Genomic DNA, 23,579 nt, shown 5'->3' on the forward strand with positions numbered 1-23,579 from the left:
CGCTGTACTGCTATTGTCAGAGCCCTCAGCGCATAAATATTGACCATTAAGATTTGTTTTGTGTTGTCAGAATTCTTGAATATTTCCACTATATATAGATAACTCAAACTTCGTAATCCAACGCACCCATGACTATCACGCTCTATTGCCTGCAGGTGCATCTGATAATGCAGCTAGGACCATTAAGAGCCCCAACATCAGACAGACCATTCCTCCAATGAAACACCACCTATACAATATATTAGTAAGACAGAAGGCTCAGTGTAAACCTTTAACAGTGACACACACAAGCCATTACAAAGTACTGCACTAAATATCTATTCAAGAGAGAGATGTTTATAAGATGGTTTTGATGTTGCAGACTATAAGAGATCCTGATTTAGAGGAAAAGCATTTGGCTTTCAGGCAGCTAAACCGTGGAATGCGCAGTCAGTCGAAAATCACAAATCAGGTTTTTCAGGGAATCATTAAAATATACGAATTCATAAAATGTTGAAAAACTCTGTAACAGTACCTGATATTCACTCTTGCGTTCTTGAATGAGGCTCTAGGGCAGTTCATATGCCAGTGGCAATAGGAGAGAGAGAGAAGTGAAGATGAAAAGAAAGAGAACGCAGGAGGGATGCATGATGATGCTGGGCCCTACCACTTACCACGATGATCTCCATAGGGATGGGGAAGCGGATCTTGTGCATGTATTTCAGATTGAGCTCTTTCACGATGATCAGCAGAACCATGCTGACGATGGCGAAGATCAGGGAGGCCACGTTGGTTTGAGGGAGGTTCTTGCAAATATCAACAAATGTCTAGAGAAAAGATAAACATTAATTTGCTTTCTTCTATCTGGGATGTTCAGCACCTGAACAAAGCAGTATAAAGAGGCCTTTTCGACTAAAGAATGACATGTTGTATGTAGTGAACCCACTTATCCAGAGCTTCTGTAACTGCTTGGGTTGGTACTATGACAGAGGTCTCCAGGTAGTCTATGTGGTTCATGTGTAGTAAGCGGTTCGGACTTGGGCTCGCACATTTCTGGATCAGGGTCCCTGCTTTGCTACTGGCCCTTGCTCTGCTCTCTTCGAGGTCAGCACACACTGCATCAATGATTTACCATAAATACCTCTACTTGGTCCCACCGACAATAGACTGAAACCTCTTTCAGACCCACCACTGAGGAGGAGCCAAGCCTTTTGCACCTTAAACAAAACTGCTTTGTCCATTTATGGCTAAACAAAATTAACAAGAAGTTGATATATATTGTGTTAGTTCCTGCTGTGATACAGACCTCTGTTAGGTAAAAATCAGAGCGTACCTTACAAGTAAAACGTAAAGACATGATCTCTCGGACAATAGCTAACTAAGACAAATATATTCATGTTCAAAAACATTGTAACCATATTAGTATCAAAGAGACATTACACATCAAGGTCAGGGTACCTCAGGGGCAGTAAAGCTTGCAATTTGATGATCGTAGTGTGACTTTCCATTGTATTGTACTCACATAAACGATGGCCAGTGGCCCACTGTATGGTGGGACTGTCACGCCAAAGATATACTTCAGCACAGAGATGAGGATCTGCAAGCCAGCTGCTGTCATGAAGCCGCGGATAAAGGATTCTGACAGGTAAATAGCCACGAAGCCAAACTGTACAAAAGCTAGAGCGATCTGGAAAGGAAGACACATGATTAGGTGGGAGCAAAGGAAGAAACAAGAGTAAGTGCGCACGTGAGGTAGCGAAGGAAGAAGCAAGAGATGAAACCTTTTCAATATTCCCTGGCAAACTGTCATCTGTAACCCCTGGCATCTGCATGGTCTTACTACATATTGTATTAGGATATCCTACACAGACTCCAGGTCTTTCTCCATATTTTCTGTTTTTGTGCCATAACATACCCTCAATCCTCCTCAATATCCACTAACAGGTTAGCGTCTAGCTCGTTCCTGAAGCCCAATTGCCCCATCTTTAAAGGTATGCCCACTAGACAACCTTCTTGCAAAGCCTTCTCACAATACCCTTAATCGTATATGCTTCTAATTGTGTCCTCATTTATGTATCCTAATACCATGCCCCTTGCTAAATACCACTCTGTTACTTTAGAGCTAGGTTTGCTTCATACAAAACCTACTACATATTTACTACTACAGGCTGAAATGCATTTGCCGCTGTTTTCCCCCACCTACTTCTCTGGTCTCTTGCATGTGATTGTCCTGTCTACGTCTCTATTTTTATTTGTGTGCCCTGAGGCCCATGGGCATGTGACGCTTTACAAGAAATAAATAATAATAATAAATTAATGTTGGTGTTGATAAATTGAAAATCATAAAACAGACTAATAATAACAACACATTGTAGTGCTTGGAATCATAAGGAATCTGGCATGAAATACTATTTAAAAACCATGGAATAATGATTGCAATTTTGACAAAATGAGATTAACTGAGCAGAGTCTCATCCCAAATAACTACGGCATCCAAACTCACCTGCAATGAATTAGAGACTTAGTGGCTGAATAATAAAGTTACTCACCATAGTGACTATCTTACTCCTAGTCCATAGTCCCCTTCCCTCCATACTTTTGGGACATTCCGTCCAGTGGGATGGGACCGGAGCACTTTTGTAAAAAAGCATCAAATTGAAACATTTCCTTCTTCTCTTTTTACGCGGGGTGCTGCACGCGGCCGTAACGCCGCCCTCCTTAGCTCCGCCCCGTGCATCGCCCTTCAGTCCTTTTCTATCGCCAGGTCTGACACCTTTAAGCAATAATAGAGGATACTTATGAGAGGGGACAGTGGGTGCGTGTATGGAGGAAAGGGGTCTATGGACTAGGAGTAAGATAGTCACTACGGTGAGTAACTTTGTTATACTCGTATGTCCCGTCCCCTTTCCTCCATACTTTTGGGAGATTACCAAGCACTCCTCACAGGAAAACAGGTGGCTGGAACTCTCTTACTAAAAGAGGTTCTTAAGAACAGCCTCACCGAATTGAGCATCGGCTCTGGACCTCAGGTCTAAGCAGTAATGCTTACAAAAAACTGATGGGGAAGCCCACGTAGCTGCTCTGGCAAAGGTTTCCCAGGGATCATATGTCTGGAAGGCAATGGCAGATGCCTTGCCCCGCACAAGATGGGCATGAATTCCTTTTGGAGGCTGAAGGCCCAGAACGGTATACGCCTCTGATATACAGGAAGCAATCCATCGGGAAATAGTTGCTTTCGAGGCTAGCTTTCCTTTAGGATCTCCGAAGGTCACAAAAATCTGGGAAGAGTTCTTAAGTTTAGATGTTCTGTCCAAATAAAACTTAATAGCTTGTCTGACATCCAAATTAACCAGGTTACTCACTGTAGTGACCATCTTACACCTAGTCCATAGTCCCCTTTCCTCCATACTTATGGGACATCTCTCTGTCCTGTGGAACGGGACCGGAGAACTTTGAAAAAAGCATCAAAATTTTGCAAACATTTTAGTCCTTCCTCTCTTTCGGTGTGGGGCACAGCACGCGGCCGTAACCCCGCCCATCTTGGCTTCGCCCTGCGCATCGCCCATCAGTCCTTTTCTATCGCCAGGACAGAGATCTTTAAGCAATAACAGAGGAACCTTATTAGAGGGGACTGCGGGCGGGCGTATGGAGGAAAGGGGACTATGGACTAGGAGTAAGGTGGTCACTATGGTGAGTAACCTGGTTATACTCCTATGTCCCGTCCCCTTTCCTCCATACTTATGGGAGATTCCCAAGCACTCCTCACAGGAACTACAGGTGGATGGAAAACCCCTTACTGAAAAAGGTTCTTCAGCACGGCTTGGCCAAACTAAGTATCAGATCTGGAGCTCAGGTCTAGGCAATAATGCTTACAAAAAGCCGATGGGGAGGCCCAAGTAGTCGCCTTTGCGATGGTCTCCCAGGGGACATATTTCTGAAAGGAAACTGCGGCTGCCTTGCCCCGCACCAGGTGTGCATGAATACCTTTAGGAGGCTGCAGCCCTTGGACAGTGTAAGACTCCGTAATACAGGCAGCGATCCATCTGGAAATAGTCGCCTTAGAGGCCTGCTTACCTTGTGGATTACCAAAGGTCACCAACAGTTGAGAAGAGCTCCTAAATTCGGAAGTTCTGTCTAGATAGAATTTAAGAGCCCTTCTGACATCCAAGCAGTGCAGAACCCTTTCCACTTCTGAAGCAGGGTTCGGGAAGAAGACCGGCAGGGAGATTGATTGATTGAATCAGATAGAAGTCAGAGACCACCTTCGGCAGGAAAGAAGGGTTTGTCCGTAGGACCACCTTATCCTTGTGAAAAAGCAAGAAGGGATGCTCCACCGACAAAGCCTGGAGCTCACTCACACGCCTCGCTGAGGTAACGGCAACCAAAAAGGACACCTTCCACGACAGGTGCTTGAGGTCCACAGTGGCCATTGGTTTGAAAGGTTTATGGCACAACACTGTAAGGACCGCATTCAGATCCCACGACGGGTGCGGATTACGAACCGGGGGATAAAGGCGTGTCAAACCTGTGAAATATCTCTTAACCACTGGATTAGACAGAGAGTAAGAACATTGGTCCGTAAATAGGTAGGCGGATACCGCCGAAAGATAAATTCTGCATGACAGAACGTGAACTCCCGACTCTGCTAGGTGGGATAAACAGACAGTACAGTGTCAATTGTAGCCGCCTTTGGGTCCAGTTGTTTGTGTAAACACCAATGACAGAACCTGAGCCATTTGCTCCTGTACTGAGACATAGTCGAGGGTTTCCTGGCTGCCTGAATAATGCGCATGTTATCCGCAGAGAGGTTGAGATGTTCGAAAGACTTAAACTCAGGCACCATGCCGCCAAGTTGAACGATTGTGGGGAGGGGTGCCACAGCTGTTGATCCCCCTTGTGAAGAAGATCAGGACTCAACAGCAACCTGATCGGTGGACACACCGACAGGTGTTGAAGTTCTGAGAACCAAAACCTGGCCAGCCACCACGGGGCTATGAGCAGGAGAGAACAGTTCACTGTGTTCTTCAGCTTGCAAATCGTCCGGTGAATCAGAGGCAGAGGCGGGAAAGCATAAGCCCTCATGTTGTGGCATGGAATCTCGAGAGCATTCCCCAGAGAGGAGGCTCCCAGCCCATTTCTGGAGGCATACAGAGGAAGCTTCTTGTTTGCTGCTGTCGCGAAGAGGTCCACTTCTGGAGTGCCCCAACGCAGGAAAATCTCTGAGAGGATCTCTGCCTTCAATTCCCACTCGTAGCTGAACATCGTCTGCCGACTGAGGGCATCAGCTGGCCCGGAATGCGTACTGCAACTAGCCAGACACCATGATGAACAGCCCACTCCCAAATCTAGACGGACAGGTTCACAAGAGGGGGAGACTTTGTGCCCCCTTGCTTGTTGATGTAATACATTGACACCACATCATGCCATGTTCATTCTGGAGAGGAGCGCCTGCTACCTTTTTTTGAAATATGTGCAAGGAACTTGGGGTTGGTCACCCTGAGTTACCTGGGGGCAACCAGACGTGGACTCCCTGCTCACTGTGCTCAGAGAGGCACAGCTTCACCTCACTGATGAGGCCCAACAAGGCTGAAACACGTGTATGGGGTTGCTGTCGGTATTCTTGTTCAGAGAGGAATTGCCATAGCATTTCGGTGCTGGACTGCCCATGTGGGCGGGACAAAGACTGATATGCAAATGGATATTTCCCATCTGTGAAAGGTACAGTGAGCAAAAAGCGTGTGCTGCAAACTCTCATCTCAGAACAGGTTATCATGCCATGTTCATTCTGGAGAGGAGCGGCTGCTACCTTTTTTTGAAATATGCTGTCGCGAAGAGGTCCACTTCTGGAGTGCCCCAGCGCAGGAAAATCTCTGAGAGGATCTCTGCCTTCAATTCCCACTCGTAGCTGAACATCGTCCACCGACTGAGGGTATCAGCTGGCCCGGAATGTGTACTGCAACTAGCCAGACACCATGACGAACCGCCCACTCCCAAATCTGGACGGACAGGTTCACAAGAGGAGGAGACTTTGTGCCCCCTTGCTTGTTGATGTAATACATTGACACCACATTGTCCGGGCAGATACGGACCACTTTGTTGGCAATGATCGGTCTGAACGCCTTGAGTGCTAGGAAAATCGCCAGAAGATCCAGATTTATGTGGAGGAGCTTGTCCTGAGGCAACCAAAGATTCGAGACCTGTAGAAGATCCAACGTCGCACCCCACCCTAGAAGAGAGGAGTCCGTCGTGACCATCACCATAGGGGCTGGGTCCAAAAAACCCACCCCCACCGACAGGTTGCTGAGAGACGACCACCACTCCAGGTCTGCTCTCATGGAATCCTGAATCATTATAAACTTGGAGTCCGGATCCACAGCCTGACGCCAAGAACTCCGAAGAGCCATCTGAGTCCGCCTCATCTTGAGACGAGCAAGAGGAAGAGCCAACACGCACGTGGTATGAGGCACAGAAGCTTCTGGAACCACCAGGCTGACATGCTCTCTGACTGCGCAAACATCTGACAGGTGGCCAACAGATCCGCCATTCTGTCCCCGGCCAGGTACACTCTGCAGTCGATCGTGTTCCTAGCGAAAACCCAGGAAAATCAAGTCCTGTGAGACCGTCATGGAATATTTCCGCCAGTTCACCGACAGCCCAAGAAGGAACAGGAGCTGAAGGAGAGACTGAAGATTGCACGCGGCTTTCAACGGGCAAGGGCTGCGTAAGAGCCAGTCGTCCAAATACGGATACACATGGATACCCTGCAGACGAAGATAGGCCGCAATCACCGACATCATCTGTCACGACCATCTCCCAAAACCCCCTCTGGCAAACCCATTGGCCAGGTGGAGTCAGGACTCGGGCCTCTAGAGCCTGGCATCCTCTTCAAAAGCCCTCATGGGGCCAGTCCTGGCGCCTATGGTGCCAGGCTCATACACCATGAAAAACAATGTGCTTGGGAACTACTTTATTGTATTGTCAGCCAACATGGAGGCATCCACATAGCTTGGTTCCTAAGAACCAAGCTATGCGGTCTAGTGTTTTGGGTGTGGTAGCCTAGGGACTACTTTACCTGGACTATTTTGTTTGGGCTATTTAAACCACACCCGAGCAAGACAACACGCTTCGCGTTACTTTGCAGCTTGCAACGTGACGTTCACCGTGTCCAGCTATTCCCTCGAACCTCGGAGAAGCAGAACCTGCAAGGAGACAAAAGGAACATCATTAGCAGCAGCATCTTACCTGCAGTCTTCATCTTTAAACACTCGCAGCTACTGAGAACAGCTTCCTCGAATCTGCACGCCTCCGGACAGAACGACCTGAAAGAGGAAGATAGAGGCAACATTAAAGAAAGCAGTAGAGACATTTACAAATTACGAACTGCTCAAAAGGCTTACCTGGCTGGTTGCCTCTTGGCTGGCACCACTCCGGGCATTCCACTCACGCTGGAGAACACCGCGACCTACAAGGAAGGAAAACACAGGTTACCAAAGGCAAGACTTTGCAGCGCTGCGCATAGCGCTTACTTACCGCATCATAGTGCTCTTAATGCGCCATCATTTACGAGCGGGGCTCAACCAAGCCAGTTTGCCGTGCTGAAGCTCCGCATACCTAAGGGAGAAAAAAAGAGACATTTTAAACAAAGAAAGGCATGCAGGATAGCAACAAAACTAAAGAACAGCAAGAAGACCTACCTGAACAATATCAAACGGGCCGGCGTCAGTGAAGTAACTGGACCGCACTCGCCCATGAAAGACAACGCACCCCTGCAAAGAAGGCAGGACGGAGAGCACGCCTAATTCTACAACAAGGCAGAACCTTCCCCGCAGACCACATCAGGGCAAAGCTGAGAAGCAAACCAGCGAGTAACCCGGCTGGGTGGCGTCCCTGTGGATACCAGGTGAGCGTAACATCATCTTCGTGAAGACACGCGGCGCCGGCTGAGGCCAAAAGGAAGCACTCGAAACTGGAAGTGCTCCTCTCCCACAGAGAAACGGAGATATCTCCTGTTTGGACTCCACATCAGAATATGCATGTACGAATCCTGAAGGTCCACCACGCTGAGCCAATCACCCATCTGCAAGGAGGACCGTATCTGGCCGGGCGTGATCATCTTGAATTTCTCTTGGGGTAGGAAAGGATTGAACTGGGAAAGGTCTAGGATGATGCGCAGGCCAGCCTGGTTGGGTTTGGGCACCGTAAACAGCCAGGAGTAGAAGCCCTCCCCTCGCTCCCCAAGGGGAACGGGTTCCACAGCTCTGAGGTCCAACAGTTTCTGAACCTCGGCTTTTAGGGAGGACGATCCCGCCTGCTGGAAAGGAGGGTTGAAGGGTGGGGAAGGGGGTAAGGGCAAGCAGAAGCCCGCGCGAGCAACTGACAAGACCCACCTTTCCTCAGTGATGGTCTGCCACGCCTCCCAATGAGACGCTATGCGTCCTCCCACCGGGGTCTCGTGCGAGCGCTGAGAATCCTCATTTGGCACGCTTTTCAGTGGTGTTACCACCAGAACCTGAGGAGCAGGCTGAGGAACGGGAGAAAAACCGAGTCCGTTGCTGCTTCCGGCGGTTATTAACCGAAGGGGTATCCACTCTGTGGGATTTCCGATCTAGAAACCCTCTGAAACCAGAGGAAGGCCGGCTTTGCGACAACGGTCTCTGGGTTCTAAAAGGAGTCTTAACCAGGACGGACAAGCACTTAAGTGTCTGTGTGCTGTCCTTTGTTTTATTCAGCTCCACATCCGTTGTGGAATGGAAAAGCTCCTTGCCGTCAAACGGCAGGTCCAACACCTTGTCCTGCACCTTCTTTGAGAATTTGGTGGCATGCACCACGCCTGTCGAGAGGTATCAACTCCCAGCATCAGGCCCCGAGCCGAAGTGTCGACGTGATGAGCCGCGGCCTCCAGAAGATCCTAGGCCAAGACCCTGGCATCGGACAATCCCGCCTTAAAGTCTTCCAGCTTCTCGACCGGAATGAACTCCTCGAACTCCGACAGACCTTTCCACATCTTCATATTCGCCCCCGCTAACACCAGTTCTGCATTGGCCTGCCGGAGCTGCAGGGCCGAGTTAGCAAAAATCTTCCTCCCAAGGGAGTCGAGGAGCTTGTCCTCTTTCGCTAGGACCTGAGTAGCCGTCGTAGAAGAGGATGCTGCAGGCCTGGACTGTAAAGTGGCCACAGCCACTACTGTGGAGGAGGGGGGCAGACAAGATGATAGGGCCACCTCTTCCGAAGAATGCAGCCTGCCAATTTTCTTATTAACGAAAAGTCCAGAGTGTGATTTTTCCCAGACCCTATGGACCTGGGCCAAAACTTCCTTCTGCAAGAACAGACCGGTACGCTCTGAAGGAGACAAGGTGAACACCCCCAAAAGCACACCCTCCTGCGGAGCGGGTGCCACAGGCACTGGAACATCCAATAGGCACATCATGTCCAGTACCCGGTCGTGAAAAGCTCTAAGAAAGCGGGGCTGGTCTTCGCTGTCCTGATCGCCCTGCGCATCATCCGACAGGTCAGGGTCCTGCTGAACCGTGTCAGGCACTGCTTTGTCCACGGGGGACAATGGAGGCAAGGGCGGAAGGGTTGGGGGAGGCACCATAGGCAAGGGTGGCGCCGGAGGCGCAGGCGGGCATATCTCCCTAAAAAGACCCTTGAAATACTCCCTCGTGGGGTCAGTACGCATGAGTATCTGAAATTTGCCGAAAAAGGCGTCCTGCGGAGAAAGCTTTGGAGCTGCCAGAGAAGGCCTCTCATGAGGGGGATAATTCCACGGACGCAGAGGAGAGGGTTGCCAAGCCGGCCCATCCCCTGAATTGTCCACATAAATCAAGGGCGTGGAACCCACAGGCAGCGAGATGTTATTATGCGGAAGAGTCATCCGAACATTCCAGTCGTAAACTGGACGGAACGGGTGCGCATACGGAACCTTATGTTCACCTACAGAACCGCTCCCCACACCTGAGGCTGATGGCGTAGTTGTGGTAGAAGTGCCCAAAATGGCTGCCGCGGTTGTGCCGGGAACGGGCGCCATTTTGCCGTCTCCTGAGGGGAACTGTGGCACGTGTGGAAGTGACGCAGGGGTCCCCGTCGGTGAATCAGGGGTTTTCATTTTAGCCTTTACGCAAGGAACCTCGGCTGAGCCGGTACTAAGCGGCCTGGAATGTTTTCACGACATACCAATAGCCAATAGCCAAACTAGCCTTCACAGGAAGCACCTCGGCACTGCAGGTAAAGGAGGAACTTCGACTCCTTACCCCCTCAACAGTTCTGGCGTCGCCACAAGAGAGGGAACGGTGAGAAACAGCTTTCACCTTAGCCTCTGTACGAGGGACCTCAGACCCAAGTCTGGTAGTAGCCTTTCCAGTGCAGGCCTCGAACATGCGTTCGGTAACACCAAGCCCAACCAAGGCCTCGGGGCGCACCCTGGTACTTTTGAGGGAAGCCGACCAAGAGGCCTCAGAGCGAGCTCCGGTACCCCACGATTCAGTAGAACTAGGTCTACAAGCAGCCCCCACAGGAGGGGCCTCGGATCGTACTCTGGTATCCACAGGCCCCTTACGGAGACCCTCGGAGAAAACTCTGGTATAATTATTAGGCCCAGAAGGCACCTCGGGGCAAGCCCCAGTGATAAAGCGGTCGACGCTCCTCCCGGCTCGGGTAGAACCCGGGAAGGTGTCTCCCGGCTGCGGTGCTCTCAAAAGTAAAGAACTTACCGGGCGTTTCTTCTTTTCCTCGATGAAAGATTGAAAATGCAAAGGAGGAGTACGTCGGAACACCTCCTCCCAACGCTCTAACCGACGTTGAAGTTCCCGGACCGAAAGGGAATCACAATAAAAACAGGAGTCCCAATGGTGATCTGGAAACAAACACTCTAAAAAAAGAGGATTGGGATCCGCCCTCGCAAAGCATCGATGACAGGAGGAACAATCTGGAAAGTCTAATTTAAACGACATAGACAGACTATTACCCGGTCGCTAGCGAGAGCCAGAGAGGAGGAAAAGAGGAAGAAAAACTTCTGCAGATGCAAGTGCGTCCAGTCCGGAACGAGTGGAGAAAAGGACTGATGGGCGATGCGCGGGGCGGAGCCAAGATGGGCGGGGTTACGGCCGCGTGCTGTGCCCTGCGCAGAAAGAAAGGAAGGACTAAAATGTTTGAAAAATGTTGATGCTTTTTCGAAGTGCTCCGGTCCCGTCCCACAGGACGGAGAGATGTCCCATAAGTATGGAGGAAAGGGGACGGGACGTAGGAGTATGTGCAATACCCTCTTCGCATCTGAGGCCGGGTCTGGAAAGGAGACGGGTAAAGAAATAGACTGGTTCAGATGAAAATCAGATACCACCTTTGGAAGGAAAGAAGGATTAGTCCGGAGGACAACCTTATCCTTATGAAAGGTGAGGAATGGATGTTCTACAGACAAGGCCTGAGACAAAGTCACCGCAATCAGAAAAGCCATTTTCCATGAAAGGAACTTCAAGTCCACCGTAGCCATGGGCTCAAAAGGTTTATGACATAAGGCAGTGAGGACCACATTCAATTCCCACTTAGTATGTGGGTTGCGCACAGGTGGGTAAAGATGCAATAGACCTACAAAGTGTCTTTAATATCAGGGTTTGTCAGTGAAAAAGAGCAAGTGTCCGTGGACAGGTAAGCAGCGACAACCCACAAATAAGTCCTACAGGACAAGACATGTATGCCTGAAGTTGCCAGATGAGAAACGAAAGACAGGGACCATGTTTATTGTAGCATCTCTGGGGTCCAGCTGCTTAGCTAAACACTAGTGATAGAACCGGAGCCACTTGCTCCTATACTGAGACCTTGTCGAAGGTTTTCTAGCCGCCTGGATAATATGCCTATTATCCGCAGACAAGTTGAAACTTTCTAAGGATTTGAACTCAGGCACCAGGACGCCAAGCTGAATGATTGTGGGGACGGGTGCCACATCTGCTGATCGCTCTGGTGAAGCAGGTCGGGAATCAGCGGAAGCCTGATCGGTGAGCACACTGATAGATGCTGAAGCTGCGAAAACCAGAATCTGGCTGGCCACCAAGGGGCTATGAACAGGAGAGAGCAATTAGTTGTGTTCCTGAGCTTGCATAGCGCCCAGTGAATCAGAGGAAGAGGCAGGAAGGCGCAGGCCCTCATGTTGTGCCACGGAATCTCGAGAGCATCCCCCAGGGAAGAGGCTCTGAGTCCGTTCCTGGAAGCATAAAGAGGAAGTTTCCTATTTGATGAGGTCTCAATGAGGTCCACTTCTGGAGTGCCCGAATGGCGAAAAAAGTTGAAGAGGATCTCTGTGTTGTTTCAGTTCCCACTCGTAGCTGGTCACTGTTCGTCAGCTGAGAGAGTCTGCAGTCACATTCTGTTGGCCCGGAATGTGCACTGCCAGCAGCCAAACACTGTGCTGGATGGCCCATTCCCAAATCTGAATGGCTAGATCCACAAGGGGAGGTGACCTGGTACCCACCTGCTTGTTGATGTAAAACATAGTTACCGCATTGTCTGTCGGATGCGGACCACTTTGTTCACAATCACTGGCTTCAAAGCTTTGAGTACCAGGAAAATCACCAGAAGCTCCAGATAATTTATGTGAAATTGTCTGTCCTGTGGCGACCATAGGTCAAAAACCTGAAGATGATCCAACGTTGCGCCCCACCCAATAAGGGAGGAGTCTGTCGAAATTGTCGTTTGAGGGCAGGGCTCCTGAAAAGGAGCACCCACTGACAGATTGCTGGAAGATGACCACCATAGGAGATCTGTCATCATGCAGGGTGGAACCAGAATCATTTTGGTGTCTAGGTCCACTGCCTGAAGTCAGGAGCTCTGAAGAACCATCTGCGTGAGTCGCATCTTGGCACAAGCAAGGGGAAGATATGTCTCGGGAGGATAGCTCAGCTGCAATGTGCTCACTTTGGAAGCAAGATGACACAGAGCAACATAGGTTCGATCCCCGGGTCCATGCTTAAAAACCTCTGGGTATTAAGCGCGTTATAAATAACATATCATATCATATCATATCACGCTCAAGGCCATGATGCCTAGAAGCCTCTGGAACCACCAGGCCAACATGCTCTCTGACTCAATGAAAACCTGACACGTGGTCAACAGATCCGCCATCGGGTCCACAGTCATTTACTCTCTGCAGTCGATCGTGTTCCAACGGAAACCCAGGAATATCAGATCCTGAGAGATCGTCATGGAGGATTTCCACCAGTTCACTGACATCCCAAGGCAGAACAGGAGCTGGAGGAGAGACTGAAGGTTGCTCGAGGCTTTCACTGGACAAGGACTGCGCAGAAGACAGTCATGCAAATATGGATACACATGAACACCCTGTAGCCGCAGAAAAGCAGCGATGACCGACATCATTTTCTTGAAGACACGCGGTGCTGAGCTGAGACCAAAAGGGAGCACTCGGAATTGGAAGTGCTCCTCTCCCAGGGAGAACCGCAGATATTTCTGATGCGTGCTCCAAATCAGGATATGCATATACGCGTCCTGGAGGTCCACAATGCTGATCCAGTCGCCCTTCTGAAGAGAGGACTTTATTTGGCAGGGCGTGATCATATAGAATTTCTCCTGAGGGAGAGAAAGGTTGAACTGGGAAAGGTCTAGGATGGTGTGCAGGCCAGCCTGGTTGGGTTTGGGCACTGTGAACAGACGAGAGTAAAAACCCTCACCTCGTTCCACAAGGGGAACGGGTTCCACCGTCTTCAGGTCTAGAAGCTTCTGGACCTCGGCGCTGAGGGAGGCCGTCCCCGACTACTGAAATGGAGGATCGAAGGGTGGCATAAGGGGGAGGGGCAATCGAAAGCCTGCCCGAGCGATGGACAAAATCCAACCGGTCTTCGGTGATGGTATGCCACCCCTCCAGATGAGAAGAGAATCGTCCTCCCACCAGTCTCGTGCAAGCGCCAAAAAATAACATTTTGTAGATTTTGTGGCGGAGAGACTACCTGTCCCTGAAGAGGAGGCTGAAGACCGAGAGGAAAATCAACCCTGCTGCTGTCTGCGACGGGAGCTACCTGTCGGAGGATCCGCTCTGCGTGACCTGCGGTCCTGAAACCCTCTGAAGCTTGGGGAGGACCGAAACTGGGATCCAGATCTCTGAGCTTTGACTGGGGGCTTCACAAGCATCGACAGAGACTTGGCAGTTTGTGTGCTCGCCTCAGTCTTTGTAAGCTCATCATCCGTTGAAGAATGAAACAACTCTTTGCCGTCAAAAGGCACGTCCAGAACTTTATCTTGGACCTCCTTCGAAAACTTTGTTGCATGAAGCCAAGCTTGATGAAAGGTGTCCACCCCCAACATGAGGCCTCGAGCTGAGGTATCGACATGGTGCGCAGCAGCCTCAAGAATATTTTGCGCCAATACCCTGGCGTCTGACAAACTGCCTTTAAAGTCTTCCAGCCTGTCGCCAGGAATGAACTCCTGCAAGTCTGCCAAATCCCTCCACGGTTTCATATTCGCTGCCGCCAAAATGAGCTCTGTGTTAGCCTGACGCAGTTGAAACACTCAGTTGGCAAAAACCTTCTTGGCCAAGGAATCAAGCAACTTGTCTTCTCTGGCCAGAACTTGAGCCCCCGCAGCAGAGGTCGGCTTAGATTGCAGAGTGGTGGCAGCTACCACCTTTGAGGAAGGGAGCGGACATGACGCGAAGGCTACTTCCTCGGAGGTGTGAAGCCTGTAACAGGCGTTAATTCTCTTATTGATATGTAGCCCAGTGTGGGGTTTATCCCAGACTTTGTGGGCCAGAACGTCCCTCTGAAGGAACAGGCCGGTGCGCTCCTGTGGAGACAAGGTGAGTGCCCCCGAAAGCACCCCTTCCTGCAGAGCAGGTGCCTCAGGTACTGGTATGTCAAGGAGTGACATTGTGTCCAGGACCCGGTCATGGAATGCTTGTACAGAGCGGGGCTGGTCCTCACTATCCTGATCTGCCGAGGGGCGTCCAATACGTCAGGATCCGCCGGTTGCGATGCGACCGGCGTCAAATTGACGTCTCGCTCTGCTAGAGTCTTGTCAACTGGAGACACAGGAGGTAGAGACGGAAGAGGTAGAGGTGGTACCGCTGCCAGGGCGACAGGTGCCGTGACTGGAACTGCCGGGGCAGGATGCGGCACCAGAGGGCAGTTCACCCTAAAAAGACCTTTAAAGTACTTCCTCATGGCATCAGTGTTCATAAAACTCTGAAACGTCCCGAAAAAGGCATCCTCTGCCGAAACTGTAGGCACTGGAATGGGCAAAGGCCGCTCATGAGGGGCATACCCCCATGAACGTAGTGAGGAAGGCTGCCAAGAGGGCCTGCCACTAACCGGGTCTACATAGACCAATGGGGCAGAAGTCGGAGGAAGCGAGACTGTATGCGGTAGTGGCGCCAGTCATAAGAAGGGCGGAATGGATTCACACTGTCCCGTGGACAAGTTGGTCCACCATAAAGAAGGTTCTCAGCACCCGCTGTCGATAGCGTGGGTGTGAGGGAAGAATCCAAAATGGCCGCCGTAGACCACACGGGAAGGCCCGCCATTTTGTGAGCATTTGAGGAGAACTGCGTCACATGTGTAGATGAGGCAGGTAACTCCACAGACTGCTCAGGGGACTTGATCGAAACTTTAGCCTTGACACAAGGATCATCAGCAGAGCCGGTACTCTGGGGGCTGGGATGTTTACGGGACATACTGTCGTGACCCTTTGAATAAGCCTCCAAGAGAGGAACCTCGACCAAGCCGGTAACAGAGGAGAAACGGTCAGCGACCTCTCCCTGTGCCCCCTCAACAGAACCGGTATGTTGAGGAATCCACCTCACAGACAAGACCTTAACGGGTCTCTCAGTTCTGTCGATACACACCTTAGCCTCGATGAGAGGAACCTCGGAACCGAGTCCGGTATGTATAGCTCCCCCGAGAGGGGCCTCAAACCGTGGTTCGGTAAAGAAAGCCTCAATGGAGGCCTTTGGCCGCACCCCGGTGTCTGTATGGGAAGCTCCAAACAAGGAGACCTCGGAGCAAACTCTGGTACCCAAAGCCTCAAGACGACTGGGCTGGCTATTAGCACCTGGTTGGTGAACCTCGGAACGTGATCCGTTGTCGACAGGCCCTCGCGGGAAACCTCAGAGAAAACCCTGGTATGCCTATTAGGCCTGCGAGGCACCTCAGGGGAAACTCTGGTAGCAGAGCTTTTGAAGCCCCTCCCAGACCTGGAGGACCCCGGGAAGGAGTCCCCCGGCCCGGGGTGCCCTAAAAAGTAAGGAACTTATCGGGCATCTTTTCTTTTCGTCGATGAAGAGCTGAAAATGCAGTGGAGGAACTCGCTGGAAGATCTCCTCCCACCGACGAAGACGACGCTGAAGTGCCTGGACCGAAATGGAGTCGCAGTAGAAACACGAGTCCCAACGATGATCCGGTCCCAGACACTCTAAACAAAAGAATGGGGATCCGCCCTAGCAAAGCGACGTTCGCAAGAGGAACAACAGACAAATCCCAAACGATCCGGCATAGACGGAGGACTATGCGACCGCAGAACCGGAGCAGGAGAAAAGGATAACAGGAAAGAAAAAATGTCTTCCCAGTGATGCAAGTGCGTACAGCCGCGACCGCGTGACGAAAAGGATTGAAGGGCGATGCATGCGGCAGAGATAAAGAGGGTGGGGTTTTGGCCATGTGCAGTATCCCGCGTAAAAAGAGAAGAAGGCCACATTTTTCAATTTGCTGCTTTTTTACAAAAGTGCTCCGGTCCCGTCCCTCTGGACGGAATGTCCCAAAAGTATGGAGAAAGGGGACGGGACGCAGGAGTATGCGTCTTACATCCTTGGCTGCACCATTATCAAAAGTATAATTATGGCCTCTTCACCAATAGACTTCTGTCCAGCTACGGTGATAGAAAATCTAGGTTACAACTGTGGTACCAGGTTTTGTAATTGAAGTGACCGATGCTTCTCCCTCAATATGGTCTATGTTTATCTAAATCCGGCTGTGGTAAGCCCAGCACCAAGCAACCCTGCATATTCTACCACCCAGGCAGATTCAGCCCTCCTCACCATATTGCTTCTTCTGGTTACAAGGATTATACATGGACAAAGGTCAGGTATTGAATCCCTCAAGGCCCTTAAATAAACTTGATGACCCTCATTCTAGTTTCGTCCCACAAATGCTTGCCATAGGAACATTAGCACATGTTCGAGGATATCATAAGAGAGGGAAACAGCAGCCTTGGTATTAATTGGCCAATCTGTTTATTGGGCCACAGCCAGACTTGTCTCTGGGTCAAAGTTCCAATTTCATGTGGGGTAATACAAGAAACCATGGGCCTCACTACAGGTGTGGCTGTATTTTGGCAGTTAATCCAACAAAACACTGCCAAACGGATTTACTGTAACCACCACTTAGCCCCACAGATGTACAGCGGGATTGTGTCCCCATTCTGTGGAGTTTATGGGATTCCAAGGGGAGTTGGAGTGGAATTACGGCCGATTTTTGGCAGTAGGGTGGCAGATTTAAAGCTGGAGGAAAATCCTCCACCTCACTGCTATACCTGTAGTACGGTGGTGTGGTTATGCAGCGGTAACGGAATTACTGCCACGTTACCACCATTTTTTAGTGCACTGTTGTATTTGTAATGCGGTCCATGACCTTATGTAGCAGTTATTTTCTGGAAATGTGTGGTGAGTTCCAAATGGCTTCCATTTGATCCAGAAGGGGCACATGGGTGTTTAGAAACTGTCTACGAGCAACACAGACACAGGAGCAGCCTTACTAGTATAGGAAATGCCTATTCACCCTAAGACTAGCAGCTGGACCCAGCTCAACTCATTTTCTACTTATTTCAAGAGACAAATTCTGCACAGCACTGGCTGACCTTAAGAAATATTTTTAGTCGTATGAGGATAATTGTCACATGTAAATGTAGGTGAACAATGAAGTTGAGGGGGTCTTTCTCTGCTTCCGCCATGTATGCATGGCAGACAATTGGCTGTGCATTTTTGGCAGTAAGTTAGGCGCACCGGTAGTTAGTATAACATAACTGACATCCTCTTAGTCCGCTTATGATAATAATGGCTGATTTGTTTATGGTGTTTGCAGCTGGATTAATGTTTCTTCTAAGCACTTTACACTGCCTGACAGAGTTTAAATCATTCATAGTCCACATTCACCAATGGATTAATTTGTGTGATAGTGCTGTATGTACTTCATCAAGAGTCATCCCTCGCCTCGGGCGTCTTCAACAATCTATGGGTGGTATCTTCCTCTGGTTTTTTTTCTGGTTGTGTCATCATCTTCTATAGCGGCTGTGAAATAGTTATCAAGTTTCGAGCCATAGGGACCAGCAGGAGCCGCGAGTTGAAGGCGCACCTAGAGTGTTGAATTTACTGGAAGGACAGAAATGCGCTATTTGGTTGATGTTTTGCGAGAAGCGCCGGAGGATGAGCCAGCACCTTCCTGTGTTGATGGATGTAGTGAGGGCACAGACGTACTCTCCGGCTCAGCATGTTACCTGGTGTTGTCCATGAAAGAAGTTCTGGCGGGCAGGTCCCTTACATGGGACCAATTTGGCTAATGGTGGGTCTCCTCCAGAGCCTCGCGTGATTGAAAGTGGGAGGTAGCGCTGATGTAGCAGTTCTGTTGATCCAGGCTGAGGGATGTCCTAGGAGGTGCCAGAGTATCCCTTGTGCCCATCAGGCAGAGTTTGTGATGATACTGCGAATGCCCGGTTGCTGGTGGGCTGGTGCGCTGACTTCTCCCTCTCAGCTGGACTACAACACGAGAGGCAGGTATGTTGCCTCCTCATAGTCAGTTGGTATTGCCCGGGACACCAGTGGTCCAGGGATGAATATCAGTTTCTAAACCATCAATCAGCCCCAAACCTCTCTAGTACACCAGAAGGGATCCGAACAGATTGGAAAACAAGTCAATTATAAACCTCCTTGTCCAATTTTAGTAACGTGGACAGAATGGCAGGCTTATGGACTGTCCAATCACGGTTGCATACAAATATCGACTTTATTATTATTACAATAGACAGTTCTAGCACACTACAAAATACAATCCACCCTGTAAAAGAACACAGAGGACAGACAGTTTCACGAAGGAAAGGGATGCACTCTGGATACTGACAGGAGTGTGGTCGGTAAAGCAATCAGTCTTCACTGTTCAAGGTTATTTGGTTTCAGCACCAATGGAGAAACTGGTCGTAAATGTCACTAGGGGCCTTCGGAGAAGGACCAGGAGGACAGACCCACAATGTACCTGGTGCTTGAGATGATCTTGATGCTCGACAGTGTAGAGTTGGTTCCAGGACGCTTTGCAGCTTCTTCGACAGAGTTCAAGACGGGAGACAGCTGCAGGTATCAGGCGGCATGCAGTTCGGTAAGCGAGGCTGGACGGTAGGCTGTAGGCTGGTCTACACGGCAGCTCAGGGTCCAGAATCGTGTCTCTCTGTGCTGGTTGGTGGATCTGGAACGCTGGTTGAGCCATCTCGGACGACTTTAGTGAATGCAGCCTGACAACAGTCAGTTGTGCAGCCAGTCGTGGTTCGAGTGCCCGACTGCCTCGAAAATGTCCTTACAGATGGATGCTGGTTGATGATGTGTGGCACTACTCCTAGCTTCTTGGCAGGGTTTGTGTTGTCCTTTCAAGGCGGACGACCCAAAGCTGAGGAGAGTGCTTGCAGGCAACAGCCTTGTCCTTTCTTCAGAGACTCTCAGGCACTTGCCAACTAGGACGTTTTCTGGCAGAACATAGCAGGGCACGCTGTGTGCTGACTGCATACTGATTCTAGAGCTGCTGGATGTGTCCTCTGAGTCCGGTATCTCCCTCTGTTCCCTGGGAGATGTTTAGGGGAGGGATCTTGCTTTCCTCTTGGAAATCCTGGCCCTCCATCACTGGCGGAAGCTGTAAGGTAGAATGTACCTTCAGCCAGGGTCTAATGCTGAGTTCTTCTTTCCTGCTTCTGGTGAAGCCTTCAGATGATCTTGTAAGTGAGGGGCTCAGCCCTCTTTTAAAGCCAAATGGGCCCCAGTAATTGGTGCAGACTAAACCTACCTTATGGGAACCAATCCGTGGTCCCCACCAACAATCTTCTGTTATGCTTGAGGTCAGGACCAGAGTGCTTTGCAACAGGAAAGGTAAGAGGTGACAACATGTACTCATAAGTCCCACTCATCTTCCTATCTGTTGTAGATCAAAGTGTCTCTCTACTTAACTGAGACCTCTGTGGCTCTTGATCAAAGCCTAGGTCTCCATTAAAGTTTGTGGTGAGAACAGACTTCTGTCTCCCTCAAATTACATACTTCATCCCTCTGAAAGGCAGTTTGCCTACTGTAAACAGCTGTTCCTGACATGACATTCACTGCACTTCGTACAGAGTGGTGGGAGCTAGCTTCAAGGTGACATATTGAATATCAACGAAGTGTTTGTTTTCCTGCCCATTGTGACCGGGCCTATTTGCAGGTCTGCTTCAATTAACTCTCATTAGTATGCACCGTCACCCCACAGAACTCAGGAAATAGAACAGGGCGGATCCATGGAGCCTTTGATATTTTAATTAGGCTGCCCATGGCCAGAGGAAGGTGTTGCCTTCCCCCTTCTGAGATGCTTTTGATGTACCCTTGGCTGTCACATTCCAGCTGAACATGACAGGAGAGGACGGCGCCTGTAGGCTGTGTCCTGCCGGAGTACACGTGACTCTGCATTTCATGCGCTGAGCAGGGAAAATGTGTGTGAATTAGACCCACACATTTTCGGGGGTTGATCTCCCATCATTCATTTTCATTTTTTTAAAAATCAAAAAGCCTAGTCGAGCGCATACTCCCTGTGCGGCTAGTCGAATTCCTCACATGCCCATCAGCCTCAACATATGAACCAACACCCTACTGAGGGTCTGGTTCGTCATCAAGACAAAAGTACTGGCTGAGGCCATGTGCATTTCCATGCTGGGAGCCTGGCTTGTGCTGGATGTCCATATCTAATCCCTGTAGGGATATGGCCCAACGCAAAAGCTTAGGGTTCTCCCCTTGCATGGCCATGAACCATCGCAGAGGCCGGTGGTCTGTCTGGATCGTAAAGTGCGACCCAAAAATGTAGGGTTTCAGCTTCTTTACAGCCCACACGACCGCGTACACCTTTTTTACAACAGCCCAGTTCCTTTCCCTTTTTGTCAACCGCCTGCTAATGAAGGCAACATGTTGCTCTACCCCTTCACAGTTCAGCTGCGCTAACACTGCTCCAATCCCAAAATTACAGGTGTCTGTCTGGATAATGAACTCCTGACCATAGTCTGGTACTTTCAGAGGTTGGGCCCTGCACAAGCCATCCTCTGAATCCTGAAAGGAGGTTTGTCAGGCGGGGGTCCAAGTTACATTCTTTGCATCTTCTTGGAAGTTACATCATTCAGGGGCATGGCAATGGTTCCATATCCTCTGATGAATGACTGGTAGTACCCGGTGAGATCTAGAAAGGCTCTCACCTGCGTCTGTGTGGTGGGGATGTCCCACTCGTTCACAGCTTGTACCTTTTCTTCGAGAGGTTGTTTCTTACCTCCACTGACCAGGTGGCTTAGGTAAGTGACGGTAACCTGCGCTATCCGGGACTTCATGGCCTTGATAGTCACACCTGCATTCTGCAGCGCCGGAAGCATCTGTTTCAGGTGGGATAAGTGATCTTCCCAGGTGTGGCTGAAGACAGCAATGTCATCTATATAGGCGACACTGAAGTTTTCCGACCCGACAAAAACAGGTCAACCATCCGCTGAAAAGTGGCTCGGGTTTTCTTCAATCCAAAGGGCATAACAGTGAACTGATAATGACCTTCCGGGGTTGAGAATGCTGACCTCTCTCTTGCTCCATCTGTCAAGCCGACTTGCCAATACCCCGTTGTGAGATCAAAGGTACTCATGTACTTGGCAGTGCTGAGCTTGTCAATGAGCTAATCTGCCCGAAGAATGGGGTGAGCATCTGTCTTCATAACAGTTTTGGGGATGAGGTGGTCCAATTCCACCCGCCTTACCATTCCTGCTGCGACTGAAACACGTTTGAACCAAGGGAGGAAAGACCCCCACTGTACCTGATTGTGTAATGTAATATAGAAATGTATCTGCAAAACCTAATCCACTGCCTAGTCATAGACGAAAGAGACGCCATCTTTTTACTAGGCCCAGAAATCGTCTCCCTGCAAAACCAGCTCTCCCCATCCCCAGCGCCTCACACAGCACGGAGAACACGAGCCCCCACCCTCTCCCTTCCTCTGCAGCTCTGCGCAAGCCTTGTTCTCATGGAAGTCCAATCATTTATTGTTGCAATTGTCCCGCATCACTTCCCTAGGCTGCGCTCTCAGCAGAGCATGAGATCACAGCAAAACTCCTACATCAAGTGCCCTTCGATCTCCACTAAACTGCCTGTGCCCTTTCAACTCCCTCTTCACCAGGCCAAGCCCCTCCAGTTCCTGACCCCTCACCCTCCTTCATGTTGATAACCATCAGACCCCCTCACGTTGGCCATTCTAGAACACCCACCACAGGTCTAATCCCAGTCAGCAGTATCTCCTCCCAACAGAAACACCTGTCTCCTTATTTCATGAGAGTTCTAAGAGGGGAGGATGGCAGGCCCAGCATCTGGGGAGGGCACTTGGGTACTGGGACAAAGGTATCAAGAGGACCCCAAGTGGAAGGGTCACAACAACAGTATATTGCCCATTTTTCTTAAAACAACCTGTTCATGTAAGAATTTGTATGACAGCCATTACTCTTATAATTGTTAGTTTTCATTGCTTAGCTTAGATAAAGAGGACTGTGTCATTTCTTCCCTGACCTTCACACCGTAGAAAGGAGCCCAGCTGACCCAGGTGGGCATGAAGCAACTGGAAAAGCAACACACAATGAGCATTCTACCTCCCTTATAGTATCAACTGTTCTATAGGGCCATTTCCAATAAAATGTTAGGATATGTACCTTATATGATAAGTAGATGATGACGCTGTGTGTCCTTTTAATGTGCTGCCCGTGTATTGTTTGGCAGAGTGCTCTCGGACAGCAGAGTTCTTTGCTTGCTTTATTTTATGGAACAAGTTACTTACCTGTAACTGTTGTTCTCCAGCATGGGTCTGGCATGGATTCACATGCTCATGAATATTCCCCGTCGTCAGGCTGGGAATCCTCGGTAAATCAGTATCAGTTTTGTTTCTGATCTGTCTTTCGTAGTAGTAACCAATCACTGATCTCTGCGTCATACTGACCACAGCCAATGACTGCCCTCTACCTAAGCCCCGCCTCTGGCAGCCATCTTCAGATTTGGTAGCACGTGAAGAGGCAGTATGACCAAGTGAAGAGCCGCAGAGGGGTAGGCGGGAGGGTTTGCATGTGAATCCATGCCAGACCCATGTTGGAGAACAACAGTTACGGTAAGTAACTTGTTCCTTCCCCAGCATGGGGTCTGGCATGGATTCACATGCTCATGGATATAAGAATAAATAGCAGTACACACATGCACAACCACGGGAGGTGGCAAAAGGCTCAACATTAAGCAGTACAAAAAACTCAACATTAAGCATCTCTTACTTCCTCACCAGGCTCACCTTAGACGAACAGGTTGCGCAGCACTGCTTGGCCGACCCTGGACTCCT

The 23,579-nt window shown here is 49.9% G+C and overlaps 1 protein-coding gene across 1 annotated transcript in view; it reads right to left on the reverse strand.

Moving 5' to 3' along the window:
• SLC26A9 (solute carrier family 26 member 9) overlaps window positions 1-23,579 on the reverse strand; it is a 501,176-nt gene that overhangs the window by 314,496 nt on the left and 163,101 nt on the right. Inside the window, exons 5-6 of the mRNA XM_069633170.1 lie at window positions 1,502-1,666; window positions 654-806 (exon numbers count right to left, since the gene is read on the reverse strand). Of these exons, the coding sequence (XP_069489271.1) occupies window positions 654-806; window positions 1,502-1,666 (318 nt within the window). The remainder of the gene's footprint in view (window positions 1-653; window positions 807-1,501; window positions 1,667-23,579) is intronic.

Source organism: Ambystoma mexicanum, chromosome 13, assembly GCF_040938575.1.
Source record: "Ambystoma mexicanum isolate Mex_15411 chromosome 13, UKY_AmexF1_1, whole genome shotgun sequence".
NCBI lineage: Eukaryota > Metazoa > Chordata > Amphibia > Caudata > Ambystomatidae > Ambystoma > Ambystoma mexicanum.